The sequence below is a fragment of the Falco rusticolus genome, chromosome 1 (genome assembly GCF_015220075.1).
Source record: "Falco rusticolus isolate bFalRus1 chromosome 1, bFalRus1.pri, whole genome shotgun sequence".
Classification (NCBI taxonomy): domain Eukaryota; kingdom Metazoa; phylum Chordata; class Aves; order Falconiformes; family Falconidae; genus Falco; species Falco rusticolus.
This window is the reverse complement of record NC_051187.1, coordinates 78,587,317-78,607,448: the sequence shown is the minus strand read 5'-3', so window position 1 is coordinate 78,607,448 and position 20,132 is coordinate 78,587,317. Positions and strand designations below refer to the sequence as shown.

At 37.8% G+C, this 20,132-nt stretch overlaps 1 protein-coding gene across 3 annotated transcripts in view; it reads left to right on the top strand.

Moving 5' to 3' along the window:
* Positions 1–20,132, top strand: part of DOK7 (docking protein 7) — an 81,519-nt gene that overhangs the window by 48,030 nt on the left and 13,357 nt on the right. For all 3 annotated transcript variants that reach the window (XM_037385820.1, XM_037385803.1, XM_037385812.1), the window contains 4 exons: positions 5,071–5,113; positions 14,340–14,405; positions 15,483–15,554; positions 18,679–18,831. In XM_037385820.1, the coding sequence (XP_037241717.1) occupies positions 5,071–5,113; positions 14,340–14,405; positions 15,483–15,554; positions 18,679–18,831 (334 nt within the window). The remainder of the gene's footprint in view (positions 1–5,070; positions 5,114–14,339; positions 14,406–15,482; positions 15,555–18,678; positions 18,832–20,132) is intronic.

The window sequence follows — 20,132 nt, the reverse complement described above, 5'->3', positions numbered from 1 at the left end:
CTTGCCAGTGATGATGGAGCCCAGCTTAGCCTTACAATCTACAGAAGGTGATCTATTTTTTCTTGGAAGCGTGGTTTCCTCCTTTTTAGGAGGAAAGATACAAAACAAAATTTTTTTGGTTCTTTGAAAATACACGTTTTCTATGGAACAGTTATATATCAGTTCCTACCCTTAGAGTCAGTAATGGGAGGGATTAGTCTTCAGACAATATTTTTCTTCTTTCTTATCTGTCCATCTGACTTGCAAGCTCCTGGTTCCTTTTTACAGCACAGAGATGAGCGTACAAGGCAGTTGTGATGCCTTTTGTTACTGTGAATCTGGCAAAACTTCTTCCAAAACCAGGAAATGGAGCAGTACAGAATCTTTGCTTCTTGATGTGCAGCTTATACTGGAAAATCTGGACTTTGGGGCTGATCTTGTGCCCAACGACTAAAACTGCCATTAGCAGCAGCAGAGCAGGGTTGGGTCTGTAGTCCACAGGAAGTGATTTGAGTATATAGAGAAAGGTAGGCATAGTTTTCTTAATGCGGGACAGTACTTGTGTCTGATAATTTTTTGAAAATGAGAACTGATCTGATAAATCGTATGTTTCATGAAATTTAAAGTGAATGAAACTTTGAATGAAATAAGATTAAACTTAAAGGTGAAAGACAATGATATACCAAATATATATAGGGGGCGAGGGGGAAAATCCCATTTTGATTGTAAAAAGGATTATGCACTACGATGATTATTTGCACACACAGAAATAAATGCCAAGTCTTAGCTTCTGTTTAGCTGTTTAGGGCAACAGAGCTAATCCATGAATAATGATCCAGTGTATCAGACTAGTGGGTTCTCCTAACATCTATCATTGAAACCCTGCTCAGGATATTTGGAAGCAGAAAATAAAAAATGAATGCCATCTGACAGCAGCCAGATCACTACCAGAGTTAAAATAGCCCTGGACACATACTTCATGATGTGTGATATACAAGTGGTACATATCCGTTTACTGTGGGTGTTCTAGTGGTGAGGTTGTTTGAACTAACAACCATGCATCACATACTTCAGCACTCAGCTCTTGGGTCACAGATAAAAGAACCTACATTATTTTTATTAATTATTATTTTATTTTAATTATATTTTAATTATATGAAATTTATAGAAATATTAGATATAAATATAGATATGAAAATAAATATTAAAATATATTTAACTTATATTCATGAGTAATATTATGAGATACACAGGATTTAGATACTCTGTTAGTTATAGCCTGAATATCATAGCAGGCATAAGAAAAGCATGTTGAGTGGGGTCACTTACTCTGTTTTTTCTTTGATGTAATCATAGAGTAGGTTGAGATATGTATTATACTTTGCATTTGAAAACCATACGTTTTACATTTGTACATTATGCCATAATAATTTAAAAAGTTTCTCCTACAGACAAAAGCATATTTGACAAAAGCAGTCTGGCAGAATTAAAAAAAAAAGCTTTTAAGTCTCTGGTACCATTCTTTCCACTGAATTGCCTTAGTAGTAGCCATTGCATTAGCGAAGCCTCTGCCTTAGAGAGGATTGCAGCAGGAGGCCTCAGAGTTGCAGAAAGAATAGAATATGATTTATTGAAATGGAAATGAAGACAACAATCTTACAGACTAGAAAAACTACTTGATAACAAAAGACTGATTTTATTTTTTTTATTGTCTCAGACTGATTTTTTTATGTAGTCACACTGATTCTTTTAGTTATTTGTTGTCCTTCATCTAGTCCCTATAACTTCGACAATATTTTATCAGTGTCCCACATCTGATGTAATGTCACACATCAAACTTCTGTTGGCCTTTTTGCATCTTTCTTTGTCAATTATAATCTAATCCTCAAACAATTATTTTGAAAGTATATTTATTTGATACTGTCTAGCCTTTATAAATTTTCTCATCTTACCTAACTTGTACATTTTTATGAAAAACATTTTAGAATTTATTTTATAAAAATGACTAGGAGTTCCAGGCATGGAATAGGACTCCACTGTTGAACAAACTGTACCTATGTTAACAAAATTATTTGTCTTTATTTTTCAGTTATTTCCATACATATATGATGCATAAAAGGCAAATGATGGTTTAAATTCTCACTCATATTCAGAGATCAGAAAGCCATGGTGACTGATTTTAACTTGCATTAAGTAGCATATCACCAAAAAAAATTATCTGCGACTGAAATGTTTTTAACTGTTTGGCATTGCTGACTTTTCAGTCCTCACTCTTGCAGAAGAGCTGTACTTGTGCAATGCTGAGACAGGGAAAAACAGCAAAACGTGATTTGCAAGTAAATCAGGTAGTTATAGCTTGAATTTACATGGGGAGCAGAGCTGTGTAGCTAGGAGGACCGTATGCTATTTTGCAGATAACAACTTTACTATGAGGTGAGAAGAAAACCAATCAGTATAAAACTATGCAGTTTATTCTTTGTTTCTTTGCATTACTGTTGCTTGTAACCTCTGTAATGATGAAAGAGGACTTCTTTGTGGGGGATTATGTATAAACAAAGAACCAAAATGCCATTTTTTCTTCAAAGAGCTTCCGGTCTCCTTTAGGGTTTTCTGCTTTCTACCCTTTATTTCTATCCGTGTTTTTCCCACAATTTCAGATATTCTGATGTGTAATGCATTTATGGAAAGAGAGTTAAAAATATTTTTCCAACTTGCTATCTAGTTTCATGCAACAAGCCTATGCCCTGAATGACAGCCAGGCTGTGCAGATTAATGAATCTAGAGGCAAAGGTGAGGAGGATAATTATTTTTCCCCTCCCAAACCAATTTTTGTTTGACTTTGTGAACTAAGTAATACACAGTTTGGCCCCCATACCGCAAAAGTTACAAAAAAGCCCCCCCAAACTTTTTGGTTTTGGAAGCAAAAAAGTTGCCAGAAAATGGTGAGATTCTTTCTTATTAGCAAGAGCTGATTTTTATGCGTTTCGACACTGAAGTCTGCCACTTTCTATTGCATTAAGTAAGCTAGTAGATGCTACCTTCAGAGGCAGCATAATGTGCTTTACATCCATAGACATAACGAGTCAGGGAAATTATTTTTTGGTATTCTATATCAGTAAACTCCTAACAAGTTACTGGGGGCATGAAAAAGCATTTTCCAATTCTGCTATAAACAGTAGTTGCAAAAAATTCGTAGAAATTCTACTGTAATGGAAAAATATTGTTACCTAAATATACAGAATGCTGCTTGTAATGGACTCCAAAGTCCTCTGTCCTTTATCTGTGCAGAAACTTCTGCGTATTCCCCAAATGAAAGCAGCAACTTCTGTGGTGTCACACAGTAACTATAGAAACAAATAACATTCACTATGGTTAAATTAATACAATAATCTATTTTTGAAATGCTGTGGGATGTTTTTTCTCTTCCATGAAATCTTGGTCATGTTTCTGATTTCCTCCCCCTCTGTTCTACTTTAAACAGTTGCTCAAATTCAGTGTATTATATATTAAAATATACAGCTAGCACAAAAGCTCAAGGAAATACTGAAGCTGTAGATTCCATGTTTGCAATAGGATCTGTTATTCCCCTATTGAAAGTTATTCTGTGTTGCAGATTTTAAAACAGTATATAAAAAAAGCCAACTTGCTCTTCCGCAATTGATCCAAGTAAACTATTTTAATGTATGTTTTATTGGCTGAAACAGAATCAGTCTAATCTTTCCTAATCTTTTTCTGGTTCATTTCAAGGTACAGGAAAGCCGAAAAAAGCCTTTCCATATAACTTTAACTCAAGTTGGATCTAGTTGCTAGCTCTGACAGTTTTTTGTGAGGGTCACTTGTAATGAGCTTTATATCATAATAAGTTTGCCTGTAGTATGACTTGAACTTCTACATGGATAATCTACATAAATAATCTATTTTGGCTTCTATTGAAAAATTTTGGGAAGTCAACACGCTGCCTGTATAAGGGGAAGATATATGTAATGTATATATAAAGTTTTAAGTGTGTCTGAAAAGCCACCACTTTGTCAGAAGGCGCAGGAAACAGGCAGTTATCACAGGTCACAAGTCTGTGCCTTTAGGTGAAGAAAATTACTGTCAGGTGTCAATACAAAATGGAATTTTATTGTTTTGGAACTGAGCAGTATTATTGCTCAGCTCCAACAGGTATATAATGTTTTTCCACTTCAAAGTCCAGAAGACATGTTTCTTTATGAAAAAGAAAGGATCATGATGATGAATTCTTCTTCTCACCAAGATTGCAGAAATAAAAGAGATCTCTTTAGGAGAGTGGTGGTCAGTAGCACAGACCAGACTGACTGCAGCATAACTTGATGTTGATGTGCAGGAGCAGTGTTGATACCATCTGGAGATGGAAAAGCCAGAGTGTCGCCCAGACCAGCTTTGAATGACATAGATAGTATAAGCTGGGCAGAAACTTGGCCTGCAGCGTGTTTTGGAACACACTTACGCTTAAGTGTGAATGGGCACTGGTATTTATGCCTGACTGCTTTGATGTGCCCCAGCTGCCATTGTACCACTGTGGTACAAAAACCCATGAAACATCTGAGATGGCAAAAAGCTCTTCTAGAAATACCCTGATGTACAGGTGATATTTGAGGCAGTCTGGAGTCAATTTAAGCTCTATCTCGGTTTATGGAGCTGAGTCAAAAGCACACCAGGCTTCAGTCCATTCAAAGCATCTATCATTTTAAGCAAATATAGGCTTTTAATATACATCTGTTAGTCCTGTTATTCCAACTTGATATCATCTTCCTCTGAATATTGAATTTTCTTGCTTTTTGCTGCTTAATTCAGGATGGCTTCAATAGGGCTAAGCTTCACTGTGCCTGCTACAGTTGTTGCAAAGCTTCCAAAGCCAAGTTAGTTAACTTTTATAAGGTGCACAAATGTTTTGCAACTTACACGTTTTGAACACCTTTGTGTCTGAGCACCATTGCGTCTGTCCTGGATTTTAAAACCATTTGTTAAGTTTTTGTGATGATGATTTCTTTGCCATTCTCCTTATATGTTTTGAAGTTTCTATTTCTTATGAAGTTTTTTCATTCTAAAATTTTCTGTTTTCTTTAGGGAACAGCAATATTACAGTCTGGAGTCTTACCAGCTATACCAGGTAGGAGCCATTTAGTTACTTGATTTGTTAAAGAATAATGTTTAAGTCTCAAATTGTGACAAAAGAAACAGAAGATTTATGGAAGCTGAACTAAAGACTATGTTGAGAAGTACCTTGTTTGTGGTTGGTTTTGCTGCTGCAATTCATGAATGAAAATTATGGAATACATTGTAATCTGTAGCATTTTAAGTTGCAAAGATTAATATATTTATTTTTCCCTTTTGTAATTTGAAGAGGTTCAAAGTTGTCACTTTCTATACAAAGTTGTTTAGTGCTTTTTCTACTTACATAGTTGAAGAACGTCAAGAAAGTGTTCTTCCTAGGCTATACTAACATGAAGGGAAAATTTGATTTGTATGTTCAGTGTGTGCACCTAGTTTTTTAAATAACACAAAACCACTGGAATGGATTCTTACCAGAGCCAACATGGAGATGCTTCTGTCTTGTCAGTGGAACTAGTTAATGACCAACAAAATCAGTAACGGGAGGAAGCTGAGTATCTGGTCTGGAAAGATTATAGGCAAAAGTAATATGCTGACTATCTTTTCATTGTGCAAATAAGTTGTTTAGTATCTTCAAAATCTTTATATTCCTTAAATTATTTGCCTGATAATTCAGCAGATCCATTACATTCCTCAGGTTGCCTGCTTCCAATAGACACAGTACAGCTCTTTGTGCCTGGGTTTCATTATTACTTTTAAAAATCTTGGCGAATAATGTGAAGTATACCTGATAGATACTTGTGTGAACAAATCCAGTATGATACTTAGGATCAGGAGGTATATCTGGAGAAGGTTATAAGTAATGCTACTCCTTTGCCTGTCCTAGCAGGAGAAAAATCTGGAATCATTTAGCAGATCTTGTTCCTACTTATTCCACTAGAGTCAGCAGAATTGCTTTTGATTTGTAGAGGTGTAAGTAGAAGCACAAATTGGACCATTAACTCTAATTTTATCTTTCCTTCTGGTGCTCAACTTTCTAGTACTCTAATCAACCCAGGGAAACCAGAGCATTTATGATTCACATGTGTATAAATACAGGGGAACTTGGGTTTATAGCTGTGTTGTGGTCACAACATAATTGCTGTGTTAATTTCAGTGGCAAATTAATTGTGGATGCAAACAATACCTGGCAAAACCTTAATCTCAGGCTATTCATGCAGATGAATGAGTTAGCTGTTTTGAAAAAAGCTATCATTAAGCAAATTGGGAATGTAGAAATACAGGACAGAAAGGGAAGATACAGGACTGGGGAAATTTGAGTGACTGGGTTTTCATGTCTGGTACGCTAGGAAAATACTGTTGATGAAAAGAACTGAATACTTGTTGGAATAAGTATAAATGCTTCACGCAAATACAGCATCTAAAGCCAGTGACTGAAGTTTTTAGTTTTTATCTTTGTGGGGTTTCATCTCTCAAATGTTCTTGCATACCTTCGAACTTTATTCTTCAATACTACACTATTTTTCAGAATACAAAAGAAACCCATGTTTTCTCTGTCTCATTGCACTTTTATTATCCTCAGATATTTCATGTTAAAGTATTGTTTTCTGTATAAGTGAACATTTCAAGTATAATTGAACTTGATGTTGCAAAGCTTTCAAAATAACACTGTAGCCTTTGAGTACTTTGCTTCCACCATGTTTAATCCAAGCCATTAACTAAAGGTCCTTGGGTGCTGAGCAGTTACTCAAATAGTTCTGTTGGACTGAAGGAACAGCATTAGAAGCTTTCTTTTGGACTAAAGGAACAGTATTATAAGTTTTCTATGTTTTTCTATTATGATCTTTTAATCCATTGTTAAGGATAATATAAGGGCACACTAATTTGAGGTTACTTTCAAAACCTGTCTTGCACATGTACATGGCAAGATACCTCTACTAGCATGAATGATTATACAATGACCCAATATACAGTTATAATGCTTGCTAGTGTGGTGGTCCACTTAGTCATAAACACTTTTCTTTTTTTATCACAGAAAGTATTGCATTGTATTTTCATTCAAATACACTGTACGAATGCAAACTCACTTCTTCCAGTGCTATAGGTGCCCACATTTCCTGTGCAATGTTTTTGCTTTTGAATGCCTCAGTTCTGCAGCAAGAACTGGATTTAAAGAGTCAGGATCAATTATTTAAATACTTTTCAGTTTATTGGTAGTGAATGTGGGTGATGATATTCTTTTTCTACTGTTACTTGTGTATGCTGTGCAATAGACTCAGCAACTTCAGAGCAATGTGTCCAATTCTAATGGCAAGCTGAAAGTGTTCATAAATGTGGCAACAATTCTGAATTGTATTACTAGGTGGAAAAAAACAAGTTGGGGTGAATCATTTAATTCTCGTTTAAATAAGTTGGTTGCATTTGTTATAAATAGCTTTGTAAAGTTTGTTTGGGAAGAGAGACTGAATAGAATACTTGCATTTGTAGGAGGAAAGTTCCTATTGTTACCATAGTTTTGTACTACAGATCAAGGTAAGGGATTTTTTGGAGTTATATGATGTGGGGATGCCTGCTCTTAAGCATAGCAGACTGCATTTATGGTTATTATGGGCCAAAATACCAAGACAGGTCAGAGGTTCAAAAATCTGATTCAGATTTCCTGATTTCTGAGACTGCTGGATTCTGGAGGCAGAGTGTAGGTTTAGTACATTTAGTCTGAGAAGTTCTCCTGGGACTGTCCTGGTTTTGGCTGGGATGGAGTTAACTTCCTTCTTCGTAGCTGGTGCAGTGCTGTGTTTTGTTTTGGTGTGAGAACAATGCTGATAGCACATGGATGTTTTTGGTTGTTGCTGGGTAATGCTTATGCTAAGTCAAGGACTTTTCAGTTTCTCAGGCCCTGTCAGTGAAAGGGCTGGAGGGGCACAACAAACTGGGAGGGGACACAGCCAGGACAGCTGACCTGAACCAGCCACAGAGGTATTCCATACCATGGGATGGCATGTTTGGTATATAAATTTGGGTGTTTAGCCTGGGCCCGGGGGTTGTTGCTCAAGAACTGCCTGGGCATTGGTCAGTGGGTGGTGAGCAGCTGTCTTGTGCATAATTTTCTTTTCCTTTTTCCCTTCCCTTTGGATTTCCTTCCTCTCCCCTTCTCCTTCTGCTTCATTATAACTGTTATTATTATTGGGTTTTGTTTTATTTCAATTATTAAACTATTCTAATCTCAACCCTTGAGTTTTACATTCCTTTCCGATTCTCCTCCCCATCTCTCTGGGTGAGGGAGGGAGGGAGTGAGCAGCAGCGATGCCCAGCCAGTCTCCGAGCCATGACCCTTAGGAATACCTCTTTGGCTGGTTCAGGTCAGCTGTCCTGGCTGTGTCGCCTCCCAGTTTCTTGGCCCCCCCCAGCCATTTGGCTGGCAGAGCCTGAGGAGCTGAAAAGTCCTTGACTTAGTGTAAACATTACCCAGCAACAACTAAGAACATCGGTGTGCTATCAACATTGTTCTCACACCAAACCCAAAACACAGCACTGCACCAGCTACTAAGAAGAAAATTAGCTTTGTCCCAGCTGTAACCAGGACAGTAAGTCTAACAGGTGTTTGTTTATCTTGTTCTGCAATGAAAGTCCTTAATCCACCTTAAATCATCTGAAGTCTTTTGTTATTCTTACATTTAGAATGTATTTCCTAACAGTTGTGGTATTTCTTGCTGTAATTTAGGCATTTTATTTAAATCTTGTGTTTCTTTCTAACGTGTTGCAACAGCTTAGGTAAGAACCTCCAGCTCTTACTTGTAATGTCTTCATTCTCTCCATCAAAATATTTGAATTTTCTTGGTTGATTAGGACTCCGTCACAGCTCACCTGTTTTATGAATGTTATGTAAACCATGAGGTTGTTTTGTAGGGGGGAAAAATACCACTATTTCCTTAGTTGCCAACCCTTCCAAGTGAACTGAGCAGTCTGAAACCCAAGACTCCGATTTAGAGAAGCTAAGTTGAGAGCTGGAATGGGTTTGTAGAACTGCTTAGGGATGCTCTGCAATCCCTGGAAGGCATTTCATGCAGACTGTATGCACCATATTTCAGAAATTTGTGTCACTTCCTATTAGCTACAGGGAAGCTGATTGCCTAGGCATTCCCAGGAGCCAGACCTGACCTTGGGCATTTTCAATAATCAAATTAAACTTCTATAGTGGGAGGTCTGATCTCCCTGTACTTCTGTGCTACAGGCTTTGGCATTACAAAAATCAATAGCTGAATGGGAAAATAAGTTAACAAATATCCTCCCATGGAAGCAGCATACTTTAATATTAATAATTTTTGTGACTCTTAAATTATCTTTTTCTTTTTCTGTCTGTTCAGTTCCATTTTTCTGTATTCCACAGGAACAAATTCATCAGCATTGCAACAGACACTCTTGCTATCTGACAGCCTCTTTGCTTGTAATACCAAACCTACACAACGCTTGATGGAAAATGTTCTGAGAAGTTGAATTAAGGAATAAGCATAAAACAATGCTGTGGATTGGAATTCAGCTGAAATGTCAGCTTAATGCTGATTATGAACATTTTATCTCTATTAAATTGTTCTTAGGTAGATAGGGAGTCAAGGTAGAGAGATAGAATAAAGTTAAGTATATAACAGGTGATGGGTGCTGAAATTGAACTCTGCTGTCTGACAGCTTAGCTTTTGTGATAGAAAAATAGACTTTTTTTCATGCATTTTTAGAATTTTTATTGCAAACCCGTGCAGCCTGATGGTTCTGTTCCAAGCTTAGGAGTAAGCTTTCAAGGAATTAATTGAGAGCAGTAGGAAAGAAGAATCTGGGGTGTGCTGCATTGGTTGTTATTGTTTAGGCTGAAAATAATTTAGAATTCACAATTTTTTTCCCAGGAAGTATTCTGTCAGCTCTTCAGATGTAGAAAGACCAAGTACACAATGGTACTTTCATTGAGCCAGTAAAGGATTGTGCGCTGAGCCGTGTCCACCATAAATATGTAATATCTCATAGAGCTAAATGCTGTAATAGAAGAGCATTATTTTAATGAGAAACTGATGAATAGAACTCTGCCATAATATGGCATTCTCTTTCTTGATTGTGCTTTATTTTATAAGTACACTCAAAATAATTCTGTAGGGGAAGAAGTGTAGGAGCTTGGAAAAAGTAAGCCGATTAAAATACGTATTGCATTTACAAGGTAAACCTTGGCCTTGGTGACTACCTGAATTATTAGGGGCCTGACAGGAAGGGGGGAGGGGGAAAGTCACTGCAGTGAAACCAGGTGTTAGTGAATGATCCAAATGCTGTTGTTTCATCCTCTGGGCTGAGTAAATCCAGCAGGTTCTTGTTGCCTGTTTTGGGGGTGACAGAAGGTGGTAAGTCCATGTTACAGTGACTCTCTAGTCCTGTCTTTTCTGTATGCCTGAGCTGCTTCCCCATGGCTTCTCTGACACTGAAATGTGGGGGAATTACATATCCCAGCCTTCTAGAACAAAAAGGTGAGAAACTTTATTTGCAAACACAGTGATTGTTTAAACTTTTTTTCTATTAAAGAAACCCATTAACTGACCTTCATTTTTGGCCAGTGTAGATCCTGAGCTTCAGATGCATCAAGATTTTTGGAGTAAATTGTATGTAAAGCATCTTTGAAGGTATATTTTTCAAAAAACAGACATTGAGCTTCCTTGTACAGGAAAATGGTAATGATTATAGCTTAACACTTGCATTTTTTGGGGTGGGAGGCTAAGCAGGACTGGCTCTGCAGCATGGGAACATGAATAATAGCTAGAGGTAGATGTTCTTTTAGACACACTAAACAGGCATCTTTGTGGAGCAATATTTGAACAGTCAGGGTGCTTGAATGGATTTCTAGTTTTTTGTACTACTTTTGAAGTTGGCTGTTAGACAGGAGGCATTTCTGAATATGGTGAAATCTGTCAAGCATGTAAGGGTTTTTAAGCATCCCCTTCAGCTTTTATGTATTGCAGATAATGCCATTTGTATAGCAGAAAATATAAGAAATCACTTTGAAAATTGAAGAGTAACAAACTTAGGGAAGTTTTATAAGGCGGTTATACAACACCAGGAAGTCTCTTATTACATTTACACAAAAACCAAACCCCTCCTGGTGTGCTTGCAGCATTTCTCCTGTCAGTAGCTCTAGCCTTTGGATACAGTTTTAAGCAAGGTATCTGTTTTCAAAGGAGGAGATGGAAATGTTGCTTGGCTGAATGGATTAAAGTACTTCATAATGAAAGTTTTAATTCAACAGGAAGCAAGAATTAATCATAGAGCATAGTGTTTTCTTCTGTCCTGACTCTGTCAGCAAGTTTAATAGCCCAGATCTGCAAAGTTTGTGACTTGCTGTGTGAAGGCAAAGTAGAGGCTGAGCAGTAAGAAGTGATCACTTGGTAAATGCAGTGTAGTGTTGCATGGCCACGTAATGATAGGTGACAGGATTTGAAAATGTGAACTGTCTGGGCTCAGTTTATAGCATGTATACCAGCTTCCCTCTAGTTTTTTAATTTTTTTTCATGGCTTTTTCTTGTGGCACATGTGCTGTAAACAGTGCTTATTTTTGAAGAGTGGGCATAAAGAAATGACTATGAAGTTAGAAAAATGTTTCAAATAGTGGTTGTCTTCATTGAGCTACATCAGGCATTTGAGTCTAATCATATGTAGGAATGCAAAATATTCTGCAGCTTATTTTCATTTTGTCACATTTTCCATATCTTCTTCCTCTTACACATTGAGGAATGTAGAACAGAAATAACTTCTGATGAGCTACTCAGTTTTAACAAAGACTTGAGCGAGTCAGCCACACAGAACTGGATGGCAGGGTAAAATGAAAAAAATATTCTGAACAATCCCTTGTAAAACAAAAAGAATGATGAAAGGGAGTATCTGTCTCCTGCTGGATGCTTTATATACTCAGAAATTTATCTCGCTAACTTGCTTTTTCCATTCCTGCAAGTGTTATCTTAGGATTCATAAATGAGAAATGAGCCAGTTTACATCGTAGCTGTAAAGAAGAAGAACGAACATATCTAGGTCAATCCCTGCTGACATGTGTTTTCATGACATAGTTCAAAGCTTCAAAAAAAAAAAAAAATCCACGTGAGATTTGACTATGTAAATATTTGTTAGCTGCCAAGTTTGAAAATGAGAAAAATGCAACAGGTCAAATCCTGAAGGATTAACATAGCTCTTTAAATGAGCTCCAAATGGGAAAACTTCAACTTGACCATAAAAGCGTTGGCGTATCTTACTTTAAATCTCCTTTCCTGTCCTGTGTGTTTTTCACAAATCCTAAAAATGTTGTGTAAAAATCTGTGTTTCCTCTGGAATGATTTCTGCTGATTTACATTAGGATTTTGAGGGAGAGAAAAAAACAAACCCAAAACATACTGGTTTTGTGATGAAGCTGCAATTGGCATAAAGCCGTAGTCTTTCTTCAAAGTAAGGTAAGGCTTTCAGCTGCATAAAGTGTATTCTGATATTCTTAATAATACAGAGACAGGCTGCCCTGAGCTGAAAAAAAGGAAAATCAGTTACAGTGAAAATATAAGTAGATCAGCTAGTCCAGGGCTGTCCTATTTTTGCATTTATTTTTGTCAGCAGTCTGGTTAAAATCAAAATTTCAAATAATGTTTTTAGTGGTTAAGTCCTCACCAGAGTATGTAAAGGTTCTACAACCTGATCTCAGTTGTTAAAATACCAAGTAAGTTTCTCAGTGTGGTATGCTTGAAAATTGTTTTCGTAGCCTTGGGTTGCCCTATATATGCTTTTCTGTACACAAAGACCACAAAACTAAAGGTTTTAGTTCAGTTGTGCACTTCTGAAATAGGTGTTTATTATTTTTTTAATCCATTCTCATCATTATGTGAAATAATCTGTGGTTTTTATTTAGATTTATTTTATAAAAGCATAACAATAATGTTATAAACTTGGAAATTAATAATTCAGGGGAAAAATGTACAAATATATACTTTATACAGGGGAAAAGTAAGAAACTGCTATTTTCTGTAGGCTTCTATGTCAGCAGTTTTCTTAAGTATTTGAGACTGCTATTTATCTTACAGAATTTCTTCATGTTGCATAAGAATTACAGTAATTTTTGGGCGCTCTTTTAAAAAAAATTCGCAGACAAATGCCTCACCTACTCAGAGACTATCCATCAGTTTAGAAAAGAGTGTTAATTTTATACCTGATCCCCAACACCCAGCAGTACATGGACAGCTGCCCTGTCACCAGTGGCAGGGTTACTCCTAAGCACAGCTTCCTACCTTATTTCTGTGAAGCACCATTTACTTGCACAAGAAGTTCCCTCGAAATGATTCATGTGAGGAAATATATGCCACTTATCTTGATTAAGGTGCCCACAGTGACAACACTAGAGGCAAGACATTCACAGCTGGATAGCAATAGTGCTAATTGAACAAGTAAGGATAATACTCATTAGTATGCTGATTAAATAAAGAAGGGATGTGTGTATGTAGACCAGCCACACTACGTGTGTACTACTCCATAGGTTTCTGAGCTGCTGGCTCTTGTTTCCTCAAACTTCCGTATCTAATAGTGTACCTGGGACAGCCTCCTGCTGCTCTGCGTGGGGCTGGGGAAAGGAGACTGACTGTGCCTCCTGACATACCCTTGGTAAACCTTTCTCGGCTGTAACCCTTGGAATGTTGCTTCCAAAGAACCAGCTATGCCCTGGATTCAAAGCCAATGGAAGGTAGATCCTTCACCTGCCCTTCACCCTGCCCCAGTTTGCACGTGGCTAAAACCGGACGGTGGACTACTGAAGTGCGATACAGTTCTTCCCGTTAACTTTAATAGGTTTTGGATCTGATCTAATGAGATTTTAATGAACACTTCAAACTTTTTGTTTCCAAAGCTCTTATGGATTGCAAAGGCAACTCCCCACTCATTTTTCATTGCCATTTTACTTCTCAGTTTAACAAAACTGTCTCTGTTAGGAAGGTAGTACTCACCACAAATGGGGAGGCCAGTATCCTCAACTTTTATAGAAGGCATCCTTTCTTTCTGAAGAAAGACAACAGCAGAATTAGATTATAATGCCATAACCTTGGGCTAAGAATTTGGGGGGTGGGGGTGGGGGGAAGGAATATTGCTTAAATGAAGAACAATGAGAAGAATTACAGTTACTGAAATTTTTCTTGATGTTTCAGAAACATTACTAAAATCGCTGATGCACAGCAGGTATTTAATAATAGCAACAGGTATTTAGATTTAATGTGATTATCTCTCTTTGAAAACAGGTAGTACTTCTGTCATGGCAGTTTCTGGGTCTTTGAAAATGCATAGAGGGCACAGTCTCCAAGCTGGTAAGTATCAGTGGTTATGAGGTATGTGAGTGCATGTAAATTTAAACTAATTTAAACTGAAATTATTTTAAAGTTCAGAAGGTGTTAAAGGTAACGTATGACTTGATTCCCTATTGAAAGACTTACATATTTCTTTGGGTTTCTTGCTTTGCAGGGTTTTTGTTAGAAAGGCATTGACAGATGGGATAAGTTTAGAAGAGGCAGTGACAGATGAGATAAGTGTCAGAGCATAGACAGTAATCTTATTCACAGCAGTAAAATGCTGCCAGCACTTCAACAAAGGGCACCCACCAAAAACATCGCACCTCAGGCCATGAGAAATCCTGTACCTCAGCAATGATATGTTGGGACCCCCCCTCCCACCCCCCCACCCCCCTTTAAAGGTACTTCTTCATGCTAACAGAGCAAAAACTCAACACCAGCAGATAAAATTATGTTTGTCATTCCAAATTATTCCCAATATATGCATCCTATGGACAGAACATTTTTACTTACCTTGTTTAAACTGGGGTGGAGTCAGATCACGAGGGAACCGGAGCATCTTTTTTCAGCTTAGTGTTTAGAAAGGACTAATGATGTTGTGCAACCTGACTTCTTGCAAAGATGATGATTTGCACTTGGAAAGCAAAGTTATCTTTGGAAGGGCTAGCTTAAGCATTTTCTGCAGAGCTTTGTCAGAAAACAAGAAGTTACCCATCATGCTGGAGGTGGAATTTTAACAAGAGTCTTCCAGATGCTCCCAAGATCACCCACACACTTCTCCCTGATTCATGCATTCAAGACAGCTTTGCTCCCACATTGATGTACAGCAAAACATACCGTTGACTCCAGTGGCCTTCAGTTTGAATACCTGTAGAAGTGTCCCAACGTTTATTTCCTTGGTGTTATACTCATTAGGAAAAGCTGGCATCACCATGACAGAAAAGTCAACACTAGCCACTGTTTATACTTTCTGAGATTATTCAGTATGATTATCTGGGTTAGAAGGTTACAAGTCAAACCCAGAAAATCATATGCTCTCTTTACATTGTGCAAATTCCTAAATCCAAACCCCTTGATGGGCTTCCTGTATTCTAGGTCCTAAAGGTGGTTATGAGATGCTGATACTTCCTGCAGAACCTGGAACTCCTACTAGCCCTGAGGAACCTGGTGAGTCACAGATCTTTGCAGCCAGGTGCATCAGAGGACTCCATCAGAGGATTCTAGTAGCACCTTCTCTTTTCCTTTTTTTCCTTTTCTTTTTTTTTATTGTGGTCTCTTCTAAATATTTTTTCTTCAAGTATTACCCTTTGAACATGTCAGCTTTACATGCATGCTCACACAGGTGCACACACACACACACACTTATCTCGGGGCTGTGTTTATGGTGTGGGTTTTCTTTCTGTGCTATTTATCGTGCATTTCTGAGAATGGTGCCCATATAGGGTAGAAAATACAAACAAGTAACACTTGCTGAAAGAAAGTTGAAAATATAATTTTCTTCTTCTTTCCTAAATTATACTATGTTTCCCTTCTCCCCCCCTCCTCCCCCCCATTTCAGTGCCACTGCCTTGCCTTTTCTACTCTTCTGTTACTTGCTTAACTACTTTTTTTTCTTCCTACCTTTTCCCCCTTGCTCTTCAAGCAATCATGATATTACACTGCTCCTTTCAGAATGTTGCAATCACGCATTTTGGTCTGTTTTTATCTCAAAGTCTCCTTCCATAATGATCTCAAATATTGGTCCTCTGACCCCTCTTTTAAGCATCTTCTACATCTGTCCACCCAGAACAAACTGCTGAAAAGACTGTCTTTGTCCATGGCACTCTCTGTGTGCCTTGTTTTCTTTGCAGGAGCTTTTGACTGTCTTATGCTTTTCAGAAAACCTTTCTCTTCAAACAAACATAAGCCAGTTTTTAGTGTCTAATGGGTCTGGGTTTTTTTAATTGAAGGAAAACCAAAAAGCCAAGTATTTCTATGTTTACAAGGAAAGCACAGTTTCAATTAAGACAGAACTGACTAAACAACAGAGGACTTATCCTTTCCTTCCAGTTTGCCCGACTTTGTTCTTCATTTGTTTTTTTTCCTTTGGGAAGAATATTTGACTGTTGCCAGGGGTTTCTTTGTTCTGTGTGTTTCTTTTGCTTTTGTTGTACAAAGCCCTACCAATAAATACATTACTCTCCATGTGTGGTTTTTTAGTTCTCAGGAAAATCACTTGGCTTGTCTGCATCAGGTATGGCATACAGCTTCCTGAAACCTTTCAACTATTTAGCTCTATAGAGAAGTTTGCTAGTTGTCATGCCAGTAAGCTTTGAGGACACTTCATTTAAACTCCTGCTACATCACTTTAACAGTGCATAGAAAGACTTAGAAAAATATATATTTTCATTCATGACTGTTTCTGACTCTGTATCAGTACTTAAGACTGTAATCTGCTTACAACTTCAACTACTTGGGATGCAGGTTTTCAATGCTGTGGATCTGCTGAATCCCTTTTGGCACAGTCAGGCCAAATTCCTTTGAAATACTTCAGACAAAATAATTAAGAATAATTTCTGAGAACAATGTTTGATGAAGATATAGAAACTTCTGTTTGATTTTTTTTTTAATTAATTTTCATTTTCTTTCTGACTTTGGAACAACAATTTGAAATTTGACCATCAGAAAAATGCTGTTACTTCACTGATGTTCCTATGTTTTCTTTATGAAAATCTGTCAGAAATTTGGCCAACTTTCCAGGCTTTTAGAATTTTGGACTGCATAGTAGACTCCTTTGGTTTAAACAGGTTAAGCCTGAAGAGATTCCTTTATTCTGCAGCCTTCTGTAGCCTCTGACAACTGTTACTGTTGCTGGACTTTGAGCTACCTCTGTTATTCATAATACAGTCCAAAAAGAAGAAAAAGCTCCCCTTAATGGTTATTTCACAGCTGCTGTTGGTTGGATATAAGAAGTTATTCTCTTGTGCTCTAAAAAGCCCTGATCACCTATTGCCTCTCCATTCACATCTCAACTGTGTCTGAATGGGCAGAAAAGAAAAGCAGTGATTTGGACAAATGAAGTTTTGACACGAATTTTATGTGGGGAACAAGGAAGGGCTTAACGGGAGAACCTCGGCGAAAGGGAGAAAAGTGATACCATCTTTCCTCTGCACTCCTCTGTCCCAAATTGACTGAACAGCAGGAAGTGTTTATGGGTAAGAACTTTAACTGGACTTGACAGGCAGGTGATTACCAGCCTGCTGAGCAGGACAATGAGAATGTGGCTCAAAGCCTTGCCCAAGCACAGAGGGAATACAGGTTTGTGTCTGGGTCTCCTGTAGCACAGGTAATTCTGGGAAGTCCCTTAGTATTCATGGGTTGAAGAACTAGATGTAGGTGCCTGCTATCAAGAATGGGTTGAAAGCTGGAATGCCCGGTTGGCCAGAGAATGGAACATTAACCTTCTACCTTCCTTCTTAGTTTTACTTCTGACAAGATTAGAATAATCAAAAGTAGGGCTAAAAGAGGTCTTGAGAATTCATCCAGTACCTGAAATATTGTCTTTAAGTCAGAATCACTTTATAGAGAATTCTTTTCTGGTAGGTGTTAGTCTCTCCTATTTAGAAGTTTCTAGATGCAGAAATTCTTCAGCCTCTGTGGCATTTCCTCTGGTGTTCTGGTGATCTTTACTATTAGGAAGGTTTTCCCATGGGCTAATTGACTTTTTTTCCTGCAATAGAAGTATTAAATTACTTGGTCAGTCCTCGCTTGGCATTGTTCCTATCTTTTTCACTCATAGAAGCAGTCAGTGTTGTCTCCCCAGGCTTGCCTTCCCCTTAATTGAAACAGTTCTTCAGTCCCTGTTTTTGGGACATACTTTCTGAACTTCTAGTAATTACGATTCTTCTCTTGCAGATGATGTAATAGTTCACGCCTTCCTAGAACAGATTGCTTCATATAAGGTGTTACTAGCCTGAGTTACAGCTGAAAGCCCTGCGAGGTAGTGTCGGATACATTGCTTCTGTTTGAAAATTTCTGCAGTGTTGGCTTTCTGTCACAACACGGTGAGATCACTGGCTGTGGTCTGTGGTCTTCTGCATAGATCCTGGCTTCAGCAGTCTTCAGGGTCTTTTCTGCAGAAACCTTGGTCTTCTCATCTCCCATCTTGTAGCTGAGGAACGTACTGTTTGGCAAGCAGAGCTGTCACTGCTCAATGCTTGCTTTCAGAACATTAGATGGAACAGTGTGTTTGTATGAAATGGATCATGGGTCATTGCAAACAGTGTCTATGATAACATGTTCCTTATTTTAGAAGGGGCAGTGGGTTATTCAACTGATGTCCCTACACCAGACCGACCCCACAGCGAGGCAGCCACCTACGTCAATATTCCTGTCAGCCCTACTTCCAAAAAACAGCTTCATTACATGGAACTGGAACTTCAGGAACCTGGCACAAGCATAAGAGGTAAGGAAAGAGGTAAGGAAGTCTGCGGTTCTATCCCAACAGCACAGGATGCAGAAATGCAGACTGTATGGGCTATGGGGACTCTTAACCTCTCATCTGCCCTCAGGCTCTTGCTAACAGAGGAGTTGAACTCTGGCACAATTGTGAGGCAGTTCTTGTAACTGCCAACTCTTTTGGAAAAGATTTTTAAGTGATGAGGTTCTATAAGATATTGCATCCCTCTGACAGGTGCATTGAATATGCACTCTCTCTAAAGTGAACATTTCTCTGTCTGTGGAGTTTGACAGACAGTAATTTTCTCTGTGTTCTCAAGATTTTCAGTGCACACATTAGGACGATGCTTACTTAATTTTTCTTGCTTGACTTCAGAAACAGGGCTATGGGTGTAGGTGTAGGGGCCGTGCTCCTGAAGACACTGACTCTGGAGCCATGCAGCAAATGCTTAAGAATAGAACACAAGTGTTCTTCTATCCGCTCTCCATGAGGGTGTGTGACAGTGCTATAGAGAGGAAGCCAGACTGAGTATTTGATTTTTATTTTTAATTTTTTTTCTGGATCTGAGCATTATACTTCTAATGCTTAACTTGGACAATTAGCACATAAACATACAATATAGCTATCATGTATTGTCATTTAGAGATGCATTCCTCCTTACAGAAAGTCCCTAATCAGGTTCTGGCATTTAAGTGCTCACATGAATAGTTTTCATGTTTTCCATGAATAGTTTTCAGCTACTGACATTTTATTATACTTTTAATTTCAGCAATTTTACTAACTTTGAAATACTAGCACTTTTCCCATTGTTTGGTTTTGGTTTTTTTTATGGCTTTGTGGTTTTTTGTTTTGTTTTGTTTTAAATATATTTATCTGGACTTTACAACCAGATAGTTGTCTCTAGTTAAGTACTTCTAAGCATCTCCCAGACTTCAAAGTAATTCTTTGTCCAACATCCTGTTGAGATGTAAAAGTGACATTTCATCTTCATTTTAAAGACAGTGAACCAAGGCATTGAGAATGAAGAGCTGAATTTCATAAACTGACATAAACTTTAACTGTTAACTACCCCCTGAAGGTCAACTTGTATAAGTGTGGAGGCACATTCAGTGACCATAAACGTTTTTATTTTTGGATGCAAAAGTTTTTCCAGCCTCTAGATTTGTATGTCTGCATCTATACAGAACTATTTTACTTCTGAACAGAGAAGCTTTTTTCTCCCTTATTGCCAGTTATCAGACAAAATTGGCATTGTCTGAGGCTGATCCGGTAAAAGTTCAGAGTGCCTAATTCAGACAAAGAATCCT